Source organism: Trachemys scripta, chromosome 14 (genome assembly GCF_013100865.1).
Source record: "Trachemys scripta elegans isolate TJP31775 chromosome 14, CAS_Tse_1.0, whole genome shotgun sequence".
Taxonomy (NCBI): domain Eukaryota; kingdom Metazoa; phylum Chordata; order Testudines; family Emydidae; genus Trachemys; species Trachemys scripta.
This window is the reverse complement of record NC_048311.1, coordinates 38572635-38597024: the sequence shown is the minus strand read 5'-3', so window position 1 is coordinate 38597024 and position 24390 is coordinate 38572635. Positions and strand designations below refer to the sequence as shown.

Sequence of the window (24390 nt, the reverse complement as noted above, 5' to 3'; positions counted from 1 at the left end):
CCTCTCCTCATAAGTCATGTGCTCCAGACCCCTAATCATTTTTGTTAATCAATTCTTCCACATCCTTCTTGTAGTGTGGGGCCCAAAACTGGACACAGTATTCCAGATGAGGCCTCACCAATGTCGAATAAAGGGGAACGATCACGTTCCTCGATCTGCTGGCAATGCCCCTACTTATACAGCCCAAAATGCCGTTAGCCTTCTTGGCAACAAGAGCACACTGTTGACTCATATCCAGCTTCTCATCCACTGTGACCCCTAGGTCCTTTTCTGCAGAACTGCTACCTAGCCATTCGGTCCCTAGTCTGTAGCAGTGCATGGGATTCTTCCGTCCTAAGTGCAGGACTCTGCACTTGTCCTTGTTGAACCTCATCAGGTTTTTTTTGGCCCAATCCTCTAATTTGTCTAGGTCCCTCTGTATCCGATCCCTACCCTCTAGTGTATCTACCACGCCTCCCAGTTTAGTGTCATCTGCAAACTTGCTGAGAGTGCAGTCCACACCATCCTCCAGATCATTAATAAAGATATTAAACAAAACCGGCCCCAGGACCGACCCTTGGGGCACTCCGCTTGTAACCGGCTGCCAACTAGACATGGAGCCATTGATCACTACCCGTTAAGCCCAACGATGTAGCCAGCTTTCTATCCACCTTACAGTCTATTCATCCAGCCCATACTTCTTTAACTTGGCGGCAAGAATACTGTGGGAGACCGTATCAAAAGCTTTGCTAAAGTCAAGGAATAACCCCACATCCACTGTTTTCCCCTCATCCACAGAGCCAGTTATCTCATCATAGAAGGCAATTAGGTTAGTCAGGCATGACTTCCCCTTGGTGAATCCATGCTGACTGTTCCTGGTCACTTTCCTCTCCTCTAAGTGTTTCGTAATTGATTCCTTGAAGATCTGCTCCATGATTTTTCCAGGGACTGAGGCGAGGCTGACTGGCCTGTAGTTCTCCGGATCCTCCTTCTTCCCTTTTTTAAAGATGGGCACTACATTAGCCTTTTTCCAGTCATCTGGGACCTCCCCCAAATCGCCATGAGTTTTCAAAAATAATGGCTAATGGCTCTGCAATCTCATCCGCCAACTCCTTTAGCACCCTCGGATGCAGCGCATCCAGCCCTATGGACCTGTGCACATCCAGTTTTTCTAAATAGTCCCGAACCACTTTTTCTCCACAGAGGGCTGGTCACCTTCTCCCCATACTGTGCTGCCCAGTGCAGCAGTCTGGGAGCTGACCTTGTTCGTGAAGACAAAGGCAAAAAAATCGAGTACATTAGCTTTTTCCACATCCTCGGTCACTAGGTTGCCTCCCTCATTCAGTAAGGGGCCCACACTTTCCTTGACTTTCTTCTTGTTGCTAACATACCTGAAGAAACCCTTCTTGTTACTCTTAACATCTCTTGCTAGCTGCAACTCCAAGTGTGATTTGGCTTTCCTGATTTCACTCCTGCATGCCTGAGCAATATTTTTATACTCCTCCTGGTCATTTGTCCAATCTTCCACTTCTTGTAAGCTGCATTTTTGCGTTTAAGATCAGCAAGGATTTCACTGTTTAGCCAAGCTGGTCGCCTGCCATATTTACTATTCTTTCTACACATCGGGATGGTTTGTTCCTGCAACCGCAATAAGGATTCTTTAAAATACAGCCAGCTCTCCTGGACCCCTTTGCCCTTCATGTTATTCTCCCAGGGGATCCTGCCCATCTGTTCCCTGAGGGAGTCAAAGTCTGCTTTTCTGAAGTCCAGGGTCCGTATTCTGCTGCTCTCCTTTCTTCCTTGTGTCAGGATCCTGAACTCAACCATCTCATGGTCACTGCCTTCCAGGTTTCCATCCACTTTTGCTTCCCCTACTAATTCTTCCCTGTTTGTGAGCAGCAGGTCAAGAAAAGCTCTGCCCCTAGTTGGTTCCTCCAGCACTTGCATCAGGAAATTGTCCCCTACACTTTCCAAAAACTTCCTGGATTTTCTGTGCACCGCTGTATTGCTCTCCCAGCAGATATCAGGGTGATTAAAGTCTCCCATGAGAACCAGGGCCTGCAATCTAGCAACTTCTGCTAGTTGCCAGAAGAAAGCCTCGTCCACCTCATCCCCCGGTCTGGTGGTCTATAGCAGACTCTGACCACGACATCACCCTTGTTGCTCACACTTCTCAACTTTATCCAGAGACTCTCAGGTTTTTCTGCAGTTTCATACTGGAGATCTGAGCAGTCATACTCCTCTCTTACATACAACGCAACTCCCCCACCTTTTCTGCCCTGCCTGTCCTTCCTGAACAGTTTATATCCGTCCATGACAGTACTCCAGTCATGTGAGTTATCCCACCAAGTCTCTGTTATTCCAATCGCATCACAGTTCCCTGACTGTGCCAGGACTTCCAGTTCTCCCTGCTTGTTTCCCAGGCTTCTTGCATTTGTGTATAGGTACTTAAGATAACTCATCGATCGTCCCTCTTTCTCAGTATGAGACAGGAGTCCTCCCCTCTTGCGCTCTCCTGCTTGTGCTTCCTCCCAGGATTTACCTCAGGGCTTTGGTCTCCTTCCCCCAGTAAACCTAGTTTAAAGCCCTCCTCACTAGGTTAGCCAGCCTGCTGGTGAAGATGCTCTTCCCTCTCTTCGTTAGGTGGAGCCCGTCTCTGCCTAGCACTCCTCCTTCTTGGAACACCATCCCATGGTCGAAGAATCCAAAGCCTTCTCTCCAACATCACTTGCGTAGCCATTTGTTGACTTTCACGATTATGTGTACTGTAGTCCTATAATATACATTAGAGAGAGAGAGAGTGTGTGTTGAGAAGTTAACTGACTGTATTATGCTCTTCCCACAATTCCGTTCACCAATATCTAATATCCCACAACACTTTACAAATCTGAAGTTAGTGTTCACAATAGAAAACGGGAAGCCTATCAAAGCCGTGAAAGGTGTGTCCTAGCACTGGTTGGGATGTACCTCTACACCAGGGGTCCCCAACGTGGTGCCCGTGGGTGCCATGGCGCCTGCCAGGGCATCTATGTGTGCCCGCGTATTGGCTGGCGGACAAGCATCTGCTGAAATGCTGCCGAAAAGCGGCAACGTCAAGATTTTCGATGGCATTTCGGTGGTGATGCCTCTTATGACGCTGCTTCTCGGCGGCATTTTGGCGGCAATGCCTCTTGACGTTGCCGCTTCTCGGTGGCATTTTGGCAGATGCTTGTCCACCAGCCACGGTCCTTAGTGGCTCATCATCCGGCGCCCGCCACCCAGAAAAGGTTGGGGACCACTGCTCTACACCCACCTGGTTTGGAATGTGGTATCCAAAAATGGGTTAACGAAGGTACAGAACAAGTTAAGAAACTGGTGGGTTGGATCTTATGTGATGATTAAAGTGCTTTTTCACTTGTAAACAGCCGTGGTATAAGGGGGTTTGGGGTGTACTTTTCTAGCACACCTTCTGTGTAAGGTAAGTATGCTGCAAGATAAGAATTGCTTCCTGGGAGGAGGATTTATATGTCTCCTTTATGTAGTGCACTGTTTTGTCTTTTGGCAATAATGTTCACTAAGTTTGGTTATTTGGTCTCTTGAACATGTGAAGTATTAAACCATACTTGTCCAAAAATTAGCTCTAGCAATGTGGCCATGTCTTAGGAACACCTCGACGAAAGAACACCAAATATGGCCCATCAACCCTACCCTTATTCCTGCTGAGGCCCAACAAATTTCATGGCAATGTCAGTAAGCGTGTCAATTTGAGAACACTCAGAAACATGGGCTGTTAAATAGTAAGCTTGTTCCTTACCTGACAGCCCAGATGAGGTGGCCGAGTGGTTAAGGAGATGGACTGCTAATCCATTTAGGGGGGAGGGATAGCTCAGTGGTTTGAGCATTGGCCTGCTAAACCCAGAGTTGGGAGTTCAATCCTTGAGGGGGCCATTTAGGGATCTGGGGCAAAAATCTGTTTGGGGATTGGTCCTGGGGGTTGGACTAGATGACCTCCTGAGGTCCCTTCCAACCCTGATATTCTATACACCAAAAATCTCCATTACCATTTCTCTGCCTCAGTTTCTCTGCTCTGTGACTGTGACATGGACTGAACACACCTGTCTTCAGCTTCCCACCCCATGTATGCACTGTGTGCCTCTGTCATGCACTGAACCTACCAATTCTTAACTCCCCACTCTCTGTCCCATGATCTGTGTCTGGGTCATGTGCCAAGTTTGCCTGTTATCAGCGTCACACCCCAGCTCAGTGCTGTGTGTCTGTGCCATACACTGAGGCCGAGTGTTCTTATAACATAGCCCCCGTCCTGCTGCCCATGAGCGCTGCTCTCAAACATTCAGGCTGAAATGTTCCATGCCGGGTGTATGTCTCTGGCTGAACTTTTTGGAAAATTTATAAAAATGGAACCTGTTGGCTGTGTCCTTCATATCAAATTCCCACTCTCCTCTGAGCTGCTTTTCATTGTTGTTGTCCTGGTGCATTTTCCAGCTAAGTTCACAGTGTTTGGACCCGATGACCCTGTCACTGCCATCCTGGGTCAGGAAATTGTGTTACCCTGTCACCTGTCCCCGAGCATGAGCGCTGCAAACATGGAGGTGAGATGGTTCCGATCTCAGTTTGAATCCTTTGTGCACCTGTATCGTGATGGGACGGATCAATATGAAGGGCAGATGCCAGAGTATCAGGGAAGGACAGAGCTTTTGAAAGCCGGACTCACAGATGGAAATGTTCCCTTGAGAATTATCAATATCAGACGTGCTGATGAAGGACTATACCTCTGTTTTGTTCAAGATGATACTATTTATGGAGAAACTGTATTGGAACTGCGGGTAGCAGGTCAGTAGCTTGTAACAGTTTTAGCTGTGTGTGGTCTGCAGGCTTTATTCTTTCCTATTACAACAACTGTGACTCTCTGCTTGTGAAATATTTCACAATAACACAGTGTATCTAACTTTCAGCAAACAGCCACTTTCATACCAGGAAAATATGCTGGAAACTTTCCCAACATGTTATTAAAAACATTTTTAGGATGGCCAAGGCACGCACTTGCCCAATCTTGACTGACCCCGAAGCAGTCTTTAGGTAAGAAGGGAAAGACTTCTGGACAAATATGGCCTTCCAGTTGCTCTGCAGTCATTTCTAGGATGTGTGGCTAAGGTGGGACTGACAGACTTTTATGGCTTTCTCATTGGTTCACTGTTGGTTGTTACTCATGGGTGTAGTTAAAATCAAATGCAGTGTTCTTATTTATTGAGACTGTATGATGGTGGTGGTGGGTGTTATGGCTTCCCCTGGGGTACCATTTGGAACTTGTGTACAGCTGATCCCTCTGAACCCAGTCTGGGTTCCCTCTTGCACTGTGATGTTGTGACAAGCTGCAAAGCCCTCCACACTTGCACTCACACCAACATCCACAGGCAGGGATCACACCCATCTTTGCACATGAATGCATCTGGCCAGGCACTCATGAACCAACAATAGCGAGGCTTCAGCCAAAACGCCCCCCAGCTCCCAAACCTAGGACCCTGGAGCTGTACCATCCTGCCCTGGTCAAAAGCCTGACCAGTAAAGATTATTACAATTACCCTCTTCGCCCCTCCCTCGATTTGGAGAGGAATATACACAAAAACCTTTGTTAACTGAGCTGAGACTTCACTCAAACCACACTATTTTAGGTAAAAAATATAGAAAATAGATTTATTAACTACAGAAAGATAGATTTTAAGTGATTATAAGTGATAGCAAAGAGATCAAATTTGATTATTAAGCAAATAAACAAAAACCCAATCTAAGCTTAATATACCACAAAGGATTTGAATCAAAAAGTGTCTCACCCTGTTAGATAGTACAAGCAGTTTATAGAAGTTTCATACACAGGCAGGTTTTCCATCTTTCTGACTTGGGACCATCACTTCCCCAGTTCAAAGTCTGTGCTCTTCCAGAGGTATATCCAAGTGTTGAGTTGTGGGGCAAGTGAGGCCCATTGGTGATGTCACTTCCCCCTTTTACAGTTTCTTTTATACGGTGGGAACCCCTTTGTTCCAAGCCAAGTTCCCAGCCCAGTTTGTGGGAAAATACAGGTATCAAAATGGAATTCAGTATCATGGGTCTAGTCACATGCCCCTGAATGCTTGATGAGTCATGGCAGCCATTATCCATAGGCTGTCTGAAGTGTCCCCCAGTGAGGACAAGACTTTTCCATGGCCCATTGTTTTCGCTGATGGGCCATTAGCACTGTCTAGCTTCTTCACTGGTGTACCTGAAAGGCTAGTTGTGTGTGTTACCCAGAACAAGCACATTTGAAATACAGATGCATAGTCAATATTAATAACTCCAGATACAAAAATGATACATGCATACAAATACGATAATCATTCAGCCGATCATAACTTTTACATTGACACCTTACTTGACACATGTTGTACAAGATGCAACATAATTTATAATAATCATACCATAATCATATTACTATGGTGGATATGGAGTGCAGAGTGTCCTAGTGGGGAGGGGAAATTATGCATTTATCACTCTTAGACAAGACTGAGCATTTTCCCCCTACTGCTTTAACACTTTCACCATGAACCAATTAAATTTTTTAAAAATAAATATATCTATCCAATTCCCTAATGATCAGATTTTCTAAAGTTCAGATCCTATTCAGTTATCTACATTGTATCTCCAAAGGTGTCAGCACTCAGTTGCGCCTGTGTTGAGATGACAATATCTCCCACTGACTCAGTGAAACTATTTTAAATATTTGTTCAAATTTGTGTGTGTCCATGAGTATTGGGATTTCAGACATTCCAGTATTCATTTATCCCTTCTACTGACTACCCGCATGAATTAGTGCTGTCTAGTGTGAGTAAGGGATCCACAAACTGTCCCTTCTGCTTTATTAACATATGGAATTGACACCTTTATGTATTTCCCCTTAGGTCTGGGCTCTGCTCCTCTTATCTCTGTGGATGGTCACCAAGATGGAGGGATTCGGGTGGTTTGTCAATCAGCTGGTTGGTACCCAGAACCTGAAGTGCTGTGGAAAGATCTCAATGGGCAACATTTACCATCACTCTCTGAAACAACATCCCAAGGGGATAATGGTCTGTTTGAAACAGAAACTGCTCTCATTGTAAAAGAACATTCAAACCAAAACTTGTCTTGTTGCCTCAGGAACACCGTTCTCAATCAAGAAAAGGAATCAGCAGTTTATATAGCAGGTCAGTTACCATCCAAATCCCACACTGAACTCACCACCACTAGAAACGAAACAAAACATAGGAAGAAAAGAACTGAAACATCTGTGGTGGATATTTCATAATCCATGCACAAACACAGAAGATAGTGTCTTTACAGGATTACATTTTAAGCAATTTTATTCCCTTAATTGTGAGTATTCAGACTATCAACATTTTGAATTTCATGTAAATTTAATTTTAAATTCGACTTTCCTCATATTCTGTTGCACACACACACACACACACACACACACACACACACACACACACACACACACACACACACACACACTCCAACCTTTTTGAGAGGGAACTTTCACTCAATCCACTGATGCAGCAGGTTCCTGTAACCTTAAATTCACCTTAATGATTTTTTTGAATGCGGTAAATTTTGTACTCTGGCTTGACTGTGATCTGGAGAGCCCTGTAAACCCACAGACATCTGCTTTATATCCACAGATATCCTCATTTTGGGGGATTGCAGATTGGATGCGGATACCAATTTTGTATCCACACAGGGCTCTAGTGATCTGTTCACTTCACCAACTTCATTACTTTTGTGAAATGGCACCTAAGTCATGTGATGTTGTTTTTACTGACATTCAATGGGACTTGCGCTCCTTAATTTACTTTCGTCCGGATCCACAAAAGGATCATTTTACCCCTTGTCTACACACAAAGGATGTACTGATTAACTAGTTAATGGATGACACCTGCTTTTATGTGAACATTTCTTGTATAAGTTTCAGAGTGCCCTAAATAGATTTAGCTTCAATCAATTCCTCATCGACTTCAGCTAAATGGAGATAGAGCACTAAGAAGCTGATTTATGGTTTAAGGTTTTGTTCATCAATTTATTTAAATTGGTGCAACACTCCTACGTTGTCAACTCTTGAACCAATTGAAGAATGATCCCATAAGAGGGTTGCCCCAGGTTCACTAAATCAGAGCACATACCATGTGCGGAAAAGACATTAGGCACATTTGAAAATTCCATCCTGTTTAGATGACCAAATCACTGTGAACACAAGAACAGCAAATGGAAATTAGTTAATTTGCTGCACAAGTGTGCAGACAAATTGTGATTATGGTTTTTCCCAATATTAGGGGGTAACTGGATTATTCAAAAATATGCTAATTAAACTGGCAGTTTCTGAATATTGCTTACTGCTAAGGGCCAAATTCTTTTCTGGTATAACCCTGTTAGAGTCAATGGGGTTTTATGAGCAGAGAATTTGCCTCTGATCTCTGTGGCCCTCTGAATAGCAATGAATCAAATCAGGGCTGTGTTTTCAAGGATAAATCAGTGGTAAAGCTGTGTTGATTGGAGCCGTATTTAAAAACAGTTTCTGGTCTTTTGAGTAGTGTAGACATGGCCATTCTTTCTCTCTTAGCTCACGCAATTCCTGCTGGGCACTATTTATGTATTTGTATGAAAAAAAATCTGCTTTTAGTCACCACTTCCAAACTAAGGCAAGCCCTGGGTGTTTTGTTTTTCAGATTCCTTTTTCCCGAGGGTAAATCCCTGGATGGTGGCTCTGAGTGTGATCCTGGTGGTTTTGTTTGGTTTCATTGGCCTCACTGTTTATCTGTTTAAAATGAAAGGTAAATATCAGAGGGAGAAATATACTGTAAATAAAGTTTTTTTTCTAATAAATAAATAAGGGCAATTTAGGGATTTAACATGAAAAGAATGTGTGATCTGCTGACCTGGTCTTAAATAAAGAAGAATGGATGTGAATGTATTGATAGAGGGTGGGGGCAGAGGTGCAGAGGAGAGTCTGAGACAATAGAACGGAATCGGATCATAGCAGATACATCTCTGTTCTGCTTGGTCCTCCATCTCCCTCTCTTCCCAGTTCTCAGGCAGCTATTGCTTTCTGTCTCTGGTCCCACTTGAGAGAAGGTTCTGCAAAGCCTAGCCTCTCATATTTCACCTCATCTCTCTCGCTCTCTCTCTCTTTTTTGTTTTTTTGCTAATAAAGTGTAATGCACCTCGACATTACAGTGATAGGCCTGTCATAAATCAGTAAAAAGCATACCCATGATCATATAACTCAGACACAGCTGTCCATGCCCTGCTGAACTTCATCCATAAAAAATACCAGCCCAATTTCCAAATAAATTGGACTTTTCCCTCCATGCTCCTAATGAGTTTTGTACCTATAGGATGTAGCCTTTTAACTCTGTTTCATGAAGCAAGGCAATGAGAATAATTTATATTTATTTCTGTACTTTTCAGAGAAACTTACTGAAGAAGTTGGTAAGTTTCAATGTCCCTTTTTCCACAAATACAATTGTTGACCACAGTCACACAACTGTATATAGATTTGTTGTTTTCTCTGATTTATTTTTACTTCTCTGTGTTTGTCGGGTTGAGGAGGGTTGATGTGTGTGTAATAGGTTGGACCATTTTAGGGCCTGTTTGGATGTTTCCAGAGACCCATTCCCCTTAAAATTCCTTCCAAATAGGGGGTTGGATTTACATAGCTACATGTCTGAGGGATGTAAGTTTTCAGCACAGATAAGCCCTCAGTCTCAGAGTCTTTCAAAAGAATCTACAGAGGTCTGGCTTGTTCAGGAAGGTGTGATGAAGTGGGAATTTTCTGCAATATTTTTATGAAACCTGTGTGTACCTCAGTTTCTGCTATATGGGCATTGTTGCCCAATGGGGGGAAAGGACTGTTTGCTCTCTGGGCAGGCTAGGCGACATAAATATGGGTGTTGCTTAGCTGTCTGGGCCTTAGTCCCCATATCAATGGAGACAGAAGTGAAAGTGGGCCGATGTGGGCCAGTGCGGCTCTCTGGTAAGAGCCGGCTGTCGGACAGGACTGCACACAGCTGACTTCCCCCCCCCCCCGCCCCGTCAGCTGATGGCGGGGAGGGGCTCAGGGCACCCCAGGAGATTAGCAGGGGTGGGGACCTGGTGCCTGTTGGTGCCTGCTTCTTTGTGGAAGGGACAGGGCAGCCCATTAGGGTTTGGAATTTTTCCATCAAAGGTTGTAGCTTCCCCTCCCCAGCCCCACAGAATACCCTAAGTAAGTTGTCTTCCTCCAAGTGGCTCTGTTGCAAGAATCAGCTCCCCTGAGTTCCAGCAGCCTTCCTCCTGGTTGCTGCCCCCTCCTGTGACAACCTCTCCCTTGGAAGATCATGGGAGGGGGCTCAGGACAGGAGGTCTGGGGTCTGGGAGGGAGTTAGGGTGTGGGAGGGGGCTCAGGGCAGGAGGTTGGGGGTGCAGGTTCTCAGAGGGAGTTAGGGTGCAGGAGGGGGCTCAGGGCTGGGACAGGGGGCTGTGGTTTGGGGCGCTTACCTGGGACAGCTCCCTTTTGGTGGCGCAGGCCCCAGGGAGGGGGGGCAGGTGGCTCCGTGCGCTGTCCTGTGCTCGCATACAGGCACCGCCCCCCACAGCTCCCATTGGCTGTGATTCCTGGCCAATGCAAGCTGTGGGGGCGGCGCCTGCAACTGAAGGAAGCACGCGGACTGAGCTTCCCGGCACTCGCAGCTCCAGCCCAGCGTGCGAGTGGAGAATGGCCTGCCAGCGCGCAGATCCACCTCCCCGCCAGTGCCAGGCTGGGCTAGAATGCAGGGACTTTAGTGGCTGCAGCCCACGGCCCCAGGTTAAGGGAGCCCCGCAAAAATATCTGCACTTTTGGTGGTCTGGAGATCTTTTTGCGGGGCCCCCGCATGCCTAGGGCCCTGGGCTGCAGCCACTAAAGCCCCTTTCTTAATCCGGCCCTGAGCAGGTGCAAGGCAGGGTCCCTGCCAGCCCCTATGGGGAGAGGGGAGGGAGCCCCACCCAGCCCCGCTCTGCCCCCAGCCCAGATCCAATCCCATCTGCAGCTGCGCTCCGCCCCCTAACTCCCCATCAAGCTGTGGCTCCTGCCAGTTCCAGTCCTCCCCTTGCTCCGCTCCCAGGCCAGTTCCTACCAAATTCCCTCTCCTCCCCCAGGCCAGCTCTGCCTCTAGCCCCAGCTCCTCCCCCATCCCCAGTTCTGCACCCAGCTCTGCCTTCAGCCCAAGAGCCACTGCTGAGCCAACTGGGCAGTAATGGGGGGGGGGGGCACAGACAGATTCCTCAAGAGGGGAGTGATGGGAAAAGTTTGGGCCCCACTGGTCTTGTCTGATTTCCTGAAGAATAGATGTAATCTTTCGTAACTGGCATAGTGATGATAAAGAAAAATAAAACTTAAGAAAAGCAAAACACCTAACAAACATTTTGTGTCTGTTTGAATTTTTAGGCAAACGAGATATAGAAATTGGTAAGTGTCATTCTCCATCCTCTGAAAAGGATTTTTTTTTTTTTTTTTTGTAATTGGATCTTCATGTGGCAGTTTGTTTAAATATTGTGGAGTTCGCTGTAAAATTTAACTTCTACAATTTTGTTGTAATATTAAACCTCTTTTTTTGTTTACTTCCTTTTTTTTATTATTCTTTTGTGGAAGGGTTAGTGTAATTGTATCAAATGTGGGGAACCACTAAAGTGGAGAGATTTCATACCAAAAGCTAATTTGAAAAACTGATACGCAATAGAGTCACAGAGTTTAAGATCAGAAGGGACCACTGGATCCTCTTGTCTGATGTCCTGAAGATGTTGATTTCTCTCAGCCTTTTCTGTCATATTGATGATCAAGAGAAATAAAACATAAGAAAAGGGAAATGCCTAAAAAATACCATTTATTTCTCTTTCAATTTCAGAGAAACGAGATAACGAGATAAGTAAGTATCATTATTCTTCCTCTGAAAAGAAACTTTTTGTACCAGTTTGGAGTCTCATGTGGCTGTTTGTTTAATTGTGGTGGGGTTGTTTGCTTTTAAATTTAATTTTTAAAATTGTTGCAATAGGTAACATTTGTAGTTTGTTTGTTTGCTTTTTTATTACTATTATTATCATCATCATCATTCTTTGAGGGTTTGTTTGTTAATGTAACTTTATAAAATGTGGGGAAAGACTAAAGTGGATGAATTTCACACTAAAAGCTAATTTGAAAAATTGATAAGCAATACAGTAGTAGAGTAGGTAGTGGCCAAAAAAATATGGCCCAGAAGGAATTGTGCGAAGGCACTGGTGGACTATCAGCACCTGACATGATTATCTTCCCTCCACACTGCAAAGTGGGCATGTAACCAACCTGAATAAAAGTGGTACCTGGGCTATAGCCTATACCCAAAGTCTTGCCAGCTAACCTGGGTGCAAAGCACCACCAAACTTGAGTCAGAGTTTTTGTGCTTGCGCATTAAACAGGTTGGGGCAACAGCCAGATAAGATCCTGAGATAACTCTCCAGTGAAGATCCACCCTGGGAGAGAAACACTCATGCAGTCCAGTGGAGGTTGTGATGAACTTATAACTTTCTTTTTCCCTCAGTGTATTAGTTTGTACAATATTGAATCATGCAATACTAGTTCAGATCTGCTCTCCTCTCTAATTATATGGCTGGTTTTAGGGTGGAGAAGATCCGTGGCACCTATAGAAGAAGGTAATTAAAGATTATATTTTATCAATGTCCAAATATTTGTTCCGATGAGGCAATGTGCCTCTTTTTCTTTGTATGTGGGAGTAGAGGAGATAGTTCAGGGCAGACCTTCCCAGCACCCTTCATTTCACGGCACATCACAAGGTGAGGTAGGGTTTGTGCCTATGTCCTACCACACCATAATGAATCTATAGCATATTGCATCTACTCTTCCTGCCTCTTCACGGCCCGCATATGCACTGCACCCTGCAGAGATGTGTGATAGCAGCTGCCACCCAATGCACAGAACCAGTGGGACATACACCTCCACAGCCACTTCTCCAGGGGGAGTTTGTTCTATCTCCCTGGGCTGATGTCCGATCTCCAGCGTCCCTTTGTTTCTTCCTTCATCGTTTCTCCTGTGAAGAAAGCCAGGAGCTCTGCAGTCACCCCACACTGACAGGGTGATCAGGGACGGTGTCTGTGTGAGACCCTTGCTCCAGTCTCAAGAAGAGGGACAGAGCCTTGATCACAGACAGTGGCTCCCCTGGCTCCATTATACATATCTGGGAAGCTCCTGTGATCAGCACTGTGAACTTGTCTGTTTTCTCCTCTCTCCATCCACCATGACCCCAGCAGTCTTGTCTCTGGTAAACGGGACGTCACTTTAGTCTCCCCATCACTAGCATGACCCTCTCCCTCTTTCCACCAGCCACCTATTCTGTACCTCCTCCCTCGTGGCGGACCTGCCACTGGGACAATGGGGCCTGTGCCCAGGGGCTCCGGAAAAATGGGCATCTCTGTGCCCCAACCCGCTCTGCCTGCCCAGTGCTCCAGCCAGAGAGTGGGGTCAGGGCTCGGGGGCTTGCCCCACTTCCCCATCCGCCCAGAACTCCAGCCATGGAATGGCATCAGGGTGCGGGGTAATTCCCCAGCAGGAGTGTGGGGAGGGGGGAGGTCTGCAGGCAGAAGGGGTGGGGAGGGGCCCTCACTTGCTGTGGCCCATGGCCCCACAAAACCTTAATCTGTCCTGGCTCCTCTCACACTCGTAGCTTCCATCATGAACCCACTTCCTTTGTTTAGCCCCTCAGTCCCTGCCCCAGGATAATGTACTTTGTGCTGCGACTGCTGCTCAGCAGTGACATTCTGGGCAGGTTCAATCCTGGTACCATTTGGCCTGTTGCTGTCCAATCTGTGACATTTCAGAGCAGGCCGGGTGTGGTGGGGAGGCCCCATAGCAAAGTCCAGCATGGGGCAGCTGGGCCACAGTGAGATTTAAGGTGGGGTGGGGGGAAGCTCTGTCAATGTTCACTGAGTTTTTTACCATCTGCTGGGGCTCCCGGAGTCTCTAGTCCCCTCCCCGGGGAGAGGTGGGGACAGGAGGGGAAAGATTGTGAGTCCCAGGCCTGGCCCACCTGATACTTTCACCCTGTCACTGACCCATAGCTGCCAGGGGAGCGACTCTCCTCAGCTCTGTGCTGAGATCTCAGAGCTGATGGGTAAATCCTGGAGGAAGGAGATTCTCTGAGTCACTCCCCAGTTGGGGCAGATTCTGTCACTTTCACCATCAAACCCTCCCCCAGGGCCGAGCTCTGCCCCTCACGCTCTGATTCTCTCCCCAGCGACGGTGACTCTGGATCCAGACACGGCTTATCCCCAACTCGTCCTGTCTGAGGATCGGAAAACTGTGAGATGGGGAGACACATGGCAGGATCTGCCCAACAACCCTGAGAGATTTGACTCTTGGGCCTGTGTGCTGGGCTGTGAGGGATTCACCTCGGGGAGACATTGCTGGGAGGTGGAGGTGGAGGTGGGGGATGGGCTATCCTGGGCTGTGGGGGTGGCCAGAGAGTCTGTGGGGAGGAAGGGAGGGATCAGCCTCAGCCCTGAGGAGGGGATCTGGGCTGTGCAGCGGTTGGTGGGTCAGTTCCAGGCTCTCACCTCCCCTGCGACCCCCCTGCCCCTGAGCCGGGTCCCCAGCAGGATCCGGGTTTGTCTGGACTGTGACCGGGGGCAGGTGACATTTATCGATGCTGGTGACGAGGCCCCAATCTTCACTTTCCCGCCGGGCTCCGTCCCTGGGGAGAGAATCCGGCCCTGGCTCCGGGTGGTGGGGGGATCCCGGCTCAGCCTGTGTCCCTGAGACACGCAGCAGAGGGAGGAACCAGAAATCAGCCTCTCTAGCCTCTCACACTTCAGTCTCTATGACCTTGGAGGACTCCTGTCTACCCAGCCCCTGGCTCCTCATCTCTATCACCTGTGGAAGCCCCTCCCCTTCCCTTCAGCCCCAGGGATGGGAGGGGGAGGGGGAAGAACCCCTTGGGCTGCAGGAGGAGCAGAGGGACCCTGAGGGGCAGAGATGGGGGCTGGGCAGGGGGCAGAACTAACAGCCGGGCTGGGGACAGGCAGACGTGGGGGTGGCAGGGACACAGAATGAATCAATCAGAGTTTGGGGGGTTGGGGATAAGCAACAGCTGGGAGCGTTTTGTACAGATCTGTGGGATTAGATCTCACTAGGGTCTCCCAGCCAGAGCTCCTGCTACAGGGCCCTAAGTCACTTCAGGACAACTGGTAACACTGTAATGGTCAAACACACACACAGGATGGGGGATGGGTAAGAGGTGCAGATTGATGGAAAAACCATGTTACTGAAAGTGAGACTGTATCTCATTAATTCTCTATATTATTTCCTGGCCATTGGTGCTATTTTAATGCCATTAAGAAAACTGTTCTCAGTAGCTGGGGAATCTCCTTGCAGTGCTGTGGTTATTAAGGCTCCTTCTCGGCTCTGTTTACTTAGCACCTCTAGTTACTTACTGTAAATAAAACATTACAAACAATTGTTCGTGTTTGTTCCACTTTACTGTCCCAGCTGCAGGTGCTGGGGGCAGAGTCCTGGGATTTCCTTTGTGACTTGGTTGTGTCCCCCCAGCCTCCACAGAAAATATTGCACCCCTAGGAGCAGGGCCGGCTCTAACTTTTTTGCTGCCCCAAGCAGCAAAAAAAAGCACCGCCCCTCCCGCCGACCGCCGCGCCGCCGGAACCCCCCCCCCGACCGCCGCGCCCCGGCCGGCCCCCCCACCGAGCGCCGCGCTGCTGGAGCCCGCCCCCCCGCCGAGCGCCGCCAGAACACCTCCCCCCCCCCGAGCGCCGCGCCCGCGCCGCCCCTCCCCCCGCCGCCCCTTACTAGGTGCCGCCCCAAGCATGTGCTTGGGTGCCGGGTGCCTGGAGCCAGCCCTGCCTAGGAGGAGAGTTTGGGTTTTACTGGGATGTGTCACTCTCCAGGCTGTGCTCTGTCTCTGTCTCTGTCCTGTGCACACCCGTGTCAATCAGGAATTGCTCAGCTGTGCTCTGCGGAGAGGAGACTGGCTGCACAGGGGGCAATCCATAACTTGGTGTTGCAATGCTGAGCATCACAGGGCTTAATTTATAGGCAACTAAAAAATCATCGTCTGCAACTCTGCAAAGCTGTGGGCTGTAGTCCACGAAAGCTTATGCTCTAATAAATTTGTTAGTCTCTAAGGTGCCACAAGTACTCCTGTTCTTTTTGCAGATACAGACTAACACGGCTGCTACTCTGAAACCTGTCATCAAGCTGTGTACAGCAGCTCATCAACGTGAGTACCAACCTCAGGCAAACAGTTATAAACCAGGGCACAGACCTCCCACTGGTTGTGTGTCCTGTATTTAGATTTCACCTACGAGGTATCAAGTGAGAACAATAGAAACAGGAACTGTTACAGTGTCACCGAGAGATGTGATTGCTGTAGCTACTCGCAACTATTCATATTTCCCATGATGATTTGCCATTACAAATATGAATTCCATGGCAGATTGACGTCCCTCCGCACAACGCTAATGAAGTTTAGGATGAAGAGCTCAGAGTAATAAAAAGAATATTTTCAGAAGGAACTAATGTACAGGAGTGAAACTGCCCAGACTGGATTCCAAGAGGAGTGAAACTCGGGGGAACAGGGACAGTGGCTGGGACACACTGATGAAGCGCTGGGCGGCTTTACACAGACACAGACACAGGAACTGAGACCCGCATTCTTTAAACACTCGAAGCAGGTGTGACAGTGAGAGCTTTGTGGAGGTGTCGGTAAATATTTCATTGGATCAAGTCTCCTTTAGCAGCTCAGTAACATCTTATACAGGAGAGGGGCCCTGTCCAGGCTCTGTGATGCACTGGCCCTTTAAGGACACGGCCCTGGGAAATGGGAGCTGAGATCCTGGGAAGGGGGGAGGAAAAGCCCCCCCCCGCATTTTTTTCACCACTGTAGCTGGCTCAGCCCATCTTCAGGAACTTTTATCCCCTCTGCCCCTCATTATTCCTGGGTTCCCCCCGCCGGCCCTGCCTGGCAGGGTCTGTGCCCCGGCTCTCACCCCCCTCTGCTCCCCACGTGTCTCTGTCCCGGGCTCCCCCCGCCCCGCACACACCAGGAGCTGGCGGCAGCTTTCCCGGGCCCAGGGCGGGAATCGCAGCCAGCTCCGCTGGGAGCAGCCTGGGGCCAAACCTCCCCCTGCAGCCCGGGGGTGACGGGGGGGGCGGATCTCTCTCACCTTCCCTCCGAGCGGGGCCCCCCGGGGCAGGGGCCGGGCCGGGAAGGGGCCTGGCCGGGCTGGGGGCTCTGCCCTGGGAGAGGCTCCTGGGGAGCAGCGGGAAGGGCCCTGCTGGAGATTCCCCTCTCCCGGCTGCAGCCCGGGCTCCGGGCTCCCAGCACCAGCCGCCGGGGCTCGGGGATCTCGCCAGGAGCCTGGAGCCAGAGTCCCCGCAGCGGCTGCGAGTCACTTCCTGCTGCCGGGCCTGAGCCCAGCGATCGCTCCCCCCAGAGCCGCCTCCCAGCTGCTCCTGGGTCCTAGCGATCAACCCATCGCGCTGCAGCATCTCTGTGTCCGGCTCCTCCTCCACTCACAGGCTCCCATCACGACACCTAGCCCAGGGGTTCTCACAAACAAATTTTTGCGGCTGCTCAGAGCTCAGCCCATGGGGCCCTCGTCTTCCATAGACTGTAATGCGAAGAGACACACAAGCATTGTATAGACGGGGAAACTGAGGCAGGGAGAGGGCTGGTTCAATAGGCCCCTATTCAGTGGCTGTAAGGGCCAATGCAGACTTTAGCAGCAGCTACGCACGTTCTGAGCTCCAGCCAGAGCTGCATCCCTCTTCTAATGGTCCTAAGAGGCTTTGCCAGGGTGCCGCGTATAAGAGATGCAGCTTCACCCTGGCCAAATCCTTCTATCCCTTTCCATCCCTTCCTCCTCCAGCCTGTCCATGCCCCAACCCCACTCCCTCCCGCCCCTCTCAGGAGCACTCCCTGTGCCTGCAGCTGCTGGGGAGGAGGCACAAACAGCCGTGCTAGCCAGCACAGGAGCCAGAGCACAATGATGGGCTGGGTCCAAATGTCAAGAATCTCTTTTGATTTAGGGTCCAAATTTGGGTCCTGACCTAAGTGCTAAGGGGCTGGTTCTCCAAGGGGCTGGACACCCACAGCACCCACTGACTCCGGCTGCAGCTGCGAATGCAGGTGGACCACGTGCCCTGTGTAGTAAAAGGAGGCCCTGAGATATAAACCCTTATCAGAGGCCCAATACGAGGCCTGAGGCCTGAACTAAAGTAATGGTCAAGACTTTGCTAACATAAAGCAAAGTTAAGCTGTGAGCCAGAGGCAGGCCCTGCTCACAGAAGCTGCCAAGGAAAGGGCTGATGCTGCAAAAAGAGACACACCTAAAAAGTACTGAACACCAGATAGCAGAACACTCCAGTACTTGTACATTCCACACATAACAAGGAACAGGCCGACCCATTCCAATGACAGGGCCAAAAGGGGAATATGATGGATAGAGTTGTTTTGATCGAACCAACATGTACAAGGTGAGAGGCGGCACCTTACTACGTAGAGGGGTTGTGTTAGCCAAATGGGCTCGTTTCCCCCTGGAGCTGCCCAATTACCCCAAGGAGGCACGGGAGTCTAGAAGACGGCTTCAAGTTCTTTATTGATCAGTCAGCTGAGCGGGTGTCCCCCTCGACTCATGCCAGAGGGAGGAGCACACCTTACAAGCGTAGAGCAAGCCTTTTTATACCCAGTAACAAATGACTTAACGTGCATACATTCTGCTGACCTAGGGAATTTTTAAATTCCCTTTTAGGGGTATATAGAATACATCTGTTGGGGCCGTAAATAGGATACATTTGTTGAGCCTCTTTGATTGATTGTCTTGCTATATGTTCATATATGGGAAAGGGAGTTTATGGCCATGGGGAACAGCTGAAATAATAGGCGAGTATTTGGCCTTTGTTCTAACAAGGTTCTCCCCCCTTAAAAGCATTTTGAGAGCCCTATGGCCCCCAATCCTCAACTTTAACCGGTTGATATAGTGCCATCATGCGTTGGTGTACAATTTCATTAGCCATTCGTCGGACTAATGCAACTACACAGGGAGCAAAGCAAGCTAGGGTTAATAGGGTTGTAATAAAGAGTATAAAGAGAAGAAGGCCTTCTCGGAGCCATCCCAGTTGCGGTAACCAGGACAGGAACCAGTCCGTATTCCACCCACCCCATGCTTGGACCGGGACGTGGGCCAGCTTCCTCATTTCTTTTGTTAGCTGTTTTACCGCCTTTCCATTATCATCTATTTGTAAACAGCAATTAGATTAATTTAATTTTGCACAGATTCCCCCTTCCTCTGCCAGCAAATAATCAAGAACTAGATGGTGCTGGTAGAGCACATTCCTCATCTGAGTGGACTGATCGGCCAAAAGATCGAGAGCTGCAGCCGTCTGATTAGTTATTATTTCTAAGATGGCTTGCAGCCTAATTATCCGATTCAAGTTGTAAATGGGCTCCCTGGCCCCTGAGATCCACTCATTAGGATTCCATGTGGCTGGACCATAATGCTGTATAATTCTTTCAGGGGGCCACTCTTGAGCTCCCCACTTTTGGGAGCTTCCAGCTGTTAATGCGGAATCAACGGACCGCCTTTCCCTAATCAAGTCGTCATATACCTTAATTCCTAATTTATTTCCCTGAATTTGTGGTAGTAGAAAGAACAAGGGCCTAATGTACCCAACATAACATATTCCTGACCAATTTGGAGGCAATCTCCGATATGCGAGTTGCCCACATATCCAGTAATGGCCTTTTAGGGCCCATTGTCCATTCGCGAAGGGGCCATCCCAGGTTTCGGGATAGTCCTTGGGGCCCGGTTCTTCGTAATACAACGAGTTACCCATTTCCAAGGGCCCCCCTAGTACAATAGATGTACCATCAGGATTGCAGTATTCACATTTCCATGCCCCAGCCCCTTCCTTCCAAGCGCAATTACAACCAAATTTAGGGCTATTGGTAGTAGACCAAAAATGATTAAAATGGGTTACCCGAGTTCCATTAGAATGTTGCCATGCCCACTGATACCAGCGTACCACGTGATCCTTACTGTTGGTATTATCTCGCTGGCAACTTAGAAAGAGGGCATCAAAGAACCCATCTTGTCCAACTGCCTTACAGCCTTCGCCAGTATGCTGTTGGTAGGAACATTGTACCCAGCTATGATTAGTGAGTTTTACGTGGGTATGGTTCCACCGTCCTTGATATTTAGAACAGTCATACGTATGGCAACTAGGGTGATCATAGCAGTCAAATCCTAGTCATTGAGTCCAGTCACATTGGCTTTTGCCCACATACACCCCTTCTGGTTTTGTTCGGTTGAGACAAAGGATCCCCATCTCAGAGGAATAGAGTCGCCAAGGGATACTATCCTCATCCCAAACTTCTGTTCCTTTGTGGACTATACTTAAATTACTAATCCACCATTTAGCTGGCACTGGCTGGGCTACCCAAGGCCATTCATTCCAATCCCCTGGACCTCCACAAACCCAGCAGCTACTAAGATTGAAGGAACTCGCTATTGTCTCCCCTAGCTATAAAAACCTATTCTCCCAACCATAATAGTGGTGGAAGCATATAAACAAAGATATTAGCAGCAATTTCATTATCTCTTTCTAAACAGTCCCTTTAGTCCGTCCAAGTACTGGTACTCCCAGGTAGAGTCTTCACCTGTGCCACCCCGGGCGTCCGGAGCCGGGGTGGGCAGAGGGCCGGTGTCCTCTTCTGCTAGTTCAGTCTCCGGGCTAGGGCTCAGAAACCGCTTTACCCGTGTATGGTGTGTCCATTTGTCGCTCCTGAGAACTTTGACCGCAGTTTGGCTGATGAGCGAGACAGTGTGCGGGCCGTCCCACCGTGGTGTAAGGGGGTCGCGTTTCCACTTCTTGACAAGGACCTGGTCACCGATCCGGAACGGATGCACGGTCTGGTCCAAGGGGAGAGCCTGGAATGGCGCCGCGTATCGATGAAGCTGCAACAAGACAGATTGCAACCCGGAAACCTGTTTCCATAGTATTATATCTGCGTTGTTCAGCCTCCGGAGGTCTGGGAGGGCTAGAGCGGGAGGCTGAACCAAGGCTTCTTTTAGCTCTCGAAATGCTTTTCCCATCTCCCACGTCCAATGGAGCAGACCTTCTTTAGTTAAGGATTCATACAGTGGTTTGGCTCTTCCCCCGTAGTCAGGGATCCAGAGCCGACAAAAGCCAGTCAATCCCAGAAAAGCCCTTAATTCTCGGGGGTGCCGGGGTTGAGGGCTATTGAGTATCACCTGGATTCTTTCTTTACCTAGACTACGACTTCCCTGACACAAATGATACCCAAGAAAGTGACCTGCTGCTTAACCAGTTGGGCTTTTCCCTTTGAGACCTTATACCCCTGTGCCCCAAGGTAATTCAGGAGCTCTATAGTTTGCTCTTTACAGGCTGCCTCTGTTTCAGTACTTAAGAGCAAATCATCGCAATACTGGACTATGTTACATGAGGGGTGTCTAGCCAGGAATGGGGCAAGGTCCCTTCTTAACTGGCTGCCAAAAATCTCGGGTGCACAGGCAAGTCCCTGTGGGACCACGGTCCAGAGGTATTGAGCCTTATAGTGAGTATCTGGGTCCTCCCACTCGAAGGCAAACAGTTTCTGAGATTCCAAATCAAGGGGGATGGAAAAGAAGGCATCTTTTAGGTCTACTACAGAGAACCAATTGTGCTCTTTGGGAACTTGGCCCAAAATAGTATGGGGATTTGGGACGACTGGATAGGGAGCCTCTATTAACTTGTTAACCTGTCTCAGGTCCTGGACCAACCGATACTGCCCATTAGGCTTAGGCACTCCCATTATCGGAGTGTTATATGGGGACGTGCCTTCCCTGATCCACCCACACTGCAGAAACTTTTGAATCAGAGGTTTTAACCCAATTCTAGTAGTCAGCTTAAGAGGGTATTGTCGAATTCGGACCGGGCTGCTTCCTTCCTTAAGGGAAATATGCACTGGTGAAGCATTCCGGGCTCGAGCGACGCCTCCCTCCTCTGCCCAAACCTCAAGGTTAACCCCTGACAGCTGGCTTTCTTCATTCCTCTCCCGGCATTCCGGGAGGTGATTCCTAGCACTTATCAGGGCCATCTGGTAATTTGAGGCCTGCTGCTTAGGGATTCTAACTTCCATAGTCCCTTTATCAAACGAGATTTCTGCCTGTAGTTTAGTAAGAATATCTCGTCCGAGCAGCGCGATGGGGCAAGAGGGGCTGCAAACAAATTGGTGGGAAATTTGGCGGTCCCCTACCTTTACTAGGAGAGGCAAAGTTTTTTCCAAAGCTGTAGTTTGTCCCTCTATCCCCTGTACCATGGCACATTCCCGAGCTCTACCTCGGGGAGCCTTACTAAGGGGGAACAAACTAAGAGTGGCCCCAGTATCAATAAGGGCTTCAATTGGGCGGCCCTCCACATTAATTTTTACTGTGGGATCCAGACTGGCAGCTTGTGCCGCCAGGAGGGGCCGCTGGGTCCCTCGGCTTCCCTATGGGGAAGATCCCTCCCCTGAACGTCCTGTACTGTTGTAGAGGATGGGAAGGGACGGGGTTTTATCTTTACGTTCCTTTCCCATGGCCTGTCACCGGGGACATTCATTCTTCCAGTGCCCCTCTTCCCTACAGATAGCGCACTGATTTCTACCCAGGCGGGGGCCCCGGTGGCCCTGGCCGTCCCTTAACTTTGTCCCCCCTTTCTTCATATCCTTCCCTTAGGGTCATGGCTAAAATGCAGGCCCCTTTCTTCCGAGAACGGGGGATTCTGTTGCTTCCAATTATATAGATCACTAGTGGTAAAGGGAACATATACCATAGTGAGATTGCCCTCAGGGGCTACAGTTTCCCGCAGTGGACACAAATAATTCTGTTGCAGGGGCCCTTGGAGTACCGGGCCACCCTTGCTCCTGGTGTGGTTAGACACCGGGGAGCTCAGAGAGATCGGAAGGGGCTCCCGTTTGGAAAAGTCCTGGTCGCTTGGCTCACCCCTTTCAGTTGAGGCATTATCCTCAGAGGAGGGGGTGGGGATTTCAATTGAGGATGCCAGAACGGGGAGGCCAGGATACAAAGGGGGAGGGGGCATAGGATCAGTGGCAGAGGGAATCACAGCCCGCAGACAAGATTTCTTAACAGGGAAACAGGGTTTCCTAACAGGGGCACGGGCCATTAAGGTTTTAATAGTTTGTATTTTACATTTCTGTAACCATGGGGGAGGATTGGCTACGAGGTCCTGCCATATATCTATATAGGGATATTGGTCCCAATGCCCATCCCGGGTCACAATGCTATGTACTGCTTGTACAATTTCTGGCTTGAGTGTCCCCCCTTCGGGCCATTCCACCCCGAAGGTTGTCCACTCAAGAGTACAAAATCTTACAAGATTGTCTTTACATAATACAGTTCCGTAATCAGCCTGGCGTCTAAACGCCTTCCAGTTATCCAGCATACACCCCAGGGGCGTACTGGAGAAGGAGCTTTGTCCGGACCCCATTATGTTCTACCCAGGGATTCGTTCAAGACAAAGGTATCAAGGGGTTTTTAGGGATCTAGTTTTAACTCAGATATCCGCTGGGCCACAAGGTTCAGCTGACCCCCCTTGCAATCAAGATATCCTGGTCATCGGGTTTCCCCTCGCAGGAGTCTTGGGGCGGCTGAAGTCAGCTTAAGCCTCAGACCTGTCAGCGGCACTCATTCATCTTTCACACAGATCCTTTAATCAGTTACAATCTCGGTTTCCAACACACCATTAAGAGGAGAAACAAGATTACCCTTCCTAGAAACAAGAGTAATCCCTGAGGTTGCTCCAAGTCCCAATAATTGTTAAAAACGGCCCATGGACTTGTGGAGTTAGTTACGTTACTCATTGGCCGTTATTTGCTTACCCTTTAACCAAAAACACAACAATAAGACATTTACAAAGCTACAATGATGTTAACATACCTTCCCGTATACAGGCTGCCTAGGGGATTTCCACTGTCCAACCCACACCTCGGGGGCGTTATTCCTCAAACCCAGGAGGTAAACGCACTTACCGCCCGAAGTGGCCACGTCCGGCAGTCAGACTTCCCCTTCTTCTGAAGCCGTCTTGCTTCCGTGTCCTTCAGAGTTCTCTTTAGAGAGGACACAGCCGCCCCGGCCGATTGTGACGATCCGAGGCCCGAGCAAACCAACCGCTCGAGGTGGCCACTCCTCGGAATCGCCCTCGGCCGTCGGTCAGTGCCCTCTACAGGGAGAGAAGTCCCTTCGTGGTCGCCATTTGTTAGCCAAATGGGCTCGTTTCCCCCTGGAGCTGCCCAATTACCCCAAGGAGGCACGGGAGTCTAGAAGACGGCT

The 24390-nt window shown here is 49.0% G+C and overlaps 2 protein-coding genes and 1 long non-coding RNA gene across 6 annotated transcripts in view; 1 reads left to right on the top strand and 2 right to left on the bottom strand.

Moving 5' to 3' along the window:
* Nucleotides 1-17332, bottom strand: part of LOC117887098 (zinc finger protein 248-like) — a 236550-nt gene extending 219218 nt beyond the window's left edge. Inside the window, exon 1 of the mRNA XM_034789340.1 lies at nucleotides 17224-17332. The gene's annotated coding sequence lies outside the window, so the exon portion shown is untranslated. The remainder of the gene's footprint in view (nucleotides 1-17223) is intronic.
* LOC117886938 (butyrophilin subfamily 1 member A1-like) lies at nucleotides 4359-15501 on the top strand. 4 transcript variants are annotated; one of them, XM_034789103.1, is made up of 8 exons: nucleotides 4359-4809; nucleotides 6909-7190; nucleotides 8709-8813; nucleotides 9451-9471; nucleotides 11447-11467; nucleotides 11904-11924; nucleotides 12652-12684; nucleotides 14283-15501. In XM_034789103.1, the coding sequence occupies exons 1-8, from the start codon at nucleotides 4374-4376 to the stop codon at nucleotides 14801-14803; spliced, it is 1440 nt and encodes a 479-aa protein (XP_034644994.1). In that variant the 5' UTR covers nucleotides 4359-4373; the 3' UTR covers nucleotides 14804-15501. The 4 variants fall into 4 exon arrangements, with proteins under 4 accessions (XP_034644994.1, XP_034644996.1, XP_034644995.1 ...); XM_034789105.1 differs by lacking the exon at nucleotides 9451-9471; XM_034789104.1 differs by lacking the exon at nucleotides 11447-11467.
* A 1992-nt stretch (nucleotides 17333-19324) lies between the features above and the next one.
* Nucleotides 19325-24383, bottom strand: LOC117887022. Its single transcript, XR_004648102.1, has 2 exons — nucleotides 23998-24383; nucleotides 19325-21015 (listed from the first exon to the last, which is right to left on the bottom strand). It is a non-coding gene; the product is annotated as an uncharacterized LOC117887022 (long non-coding RNA).
* Nucleotides 24384-24390: the final 7 nt, after the last annotated feature.

Bases quoted from the DNA above. Each gene is read 5' to 3' on its own strand.
- LOC117886938 (XM_034789103.1), top strand. From the start codon at position 4,374: ATGGAACCTGTTGGCTGTGTCCTTCATATCAAATTCCCACTCTCCTCT. The intron at 11,468-11,903 runs GTAAGTGTCATT...TTTCAATTTCAG, and splicing joins CAAACGAGATATAGAAATTG to AGAAACGAGATAACGAGATA. The intron at 11,925-12,651 runs GTAAGTATCATT...GGCTGGTTTTAG, and splicing joins GAAACGAGATAACGAGATAA to GGTGGAGAAGATCCGTGGCA.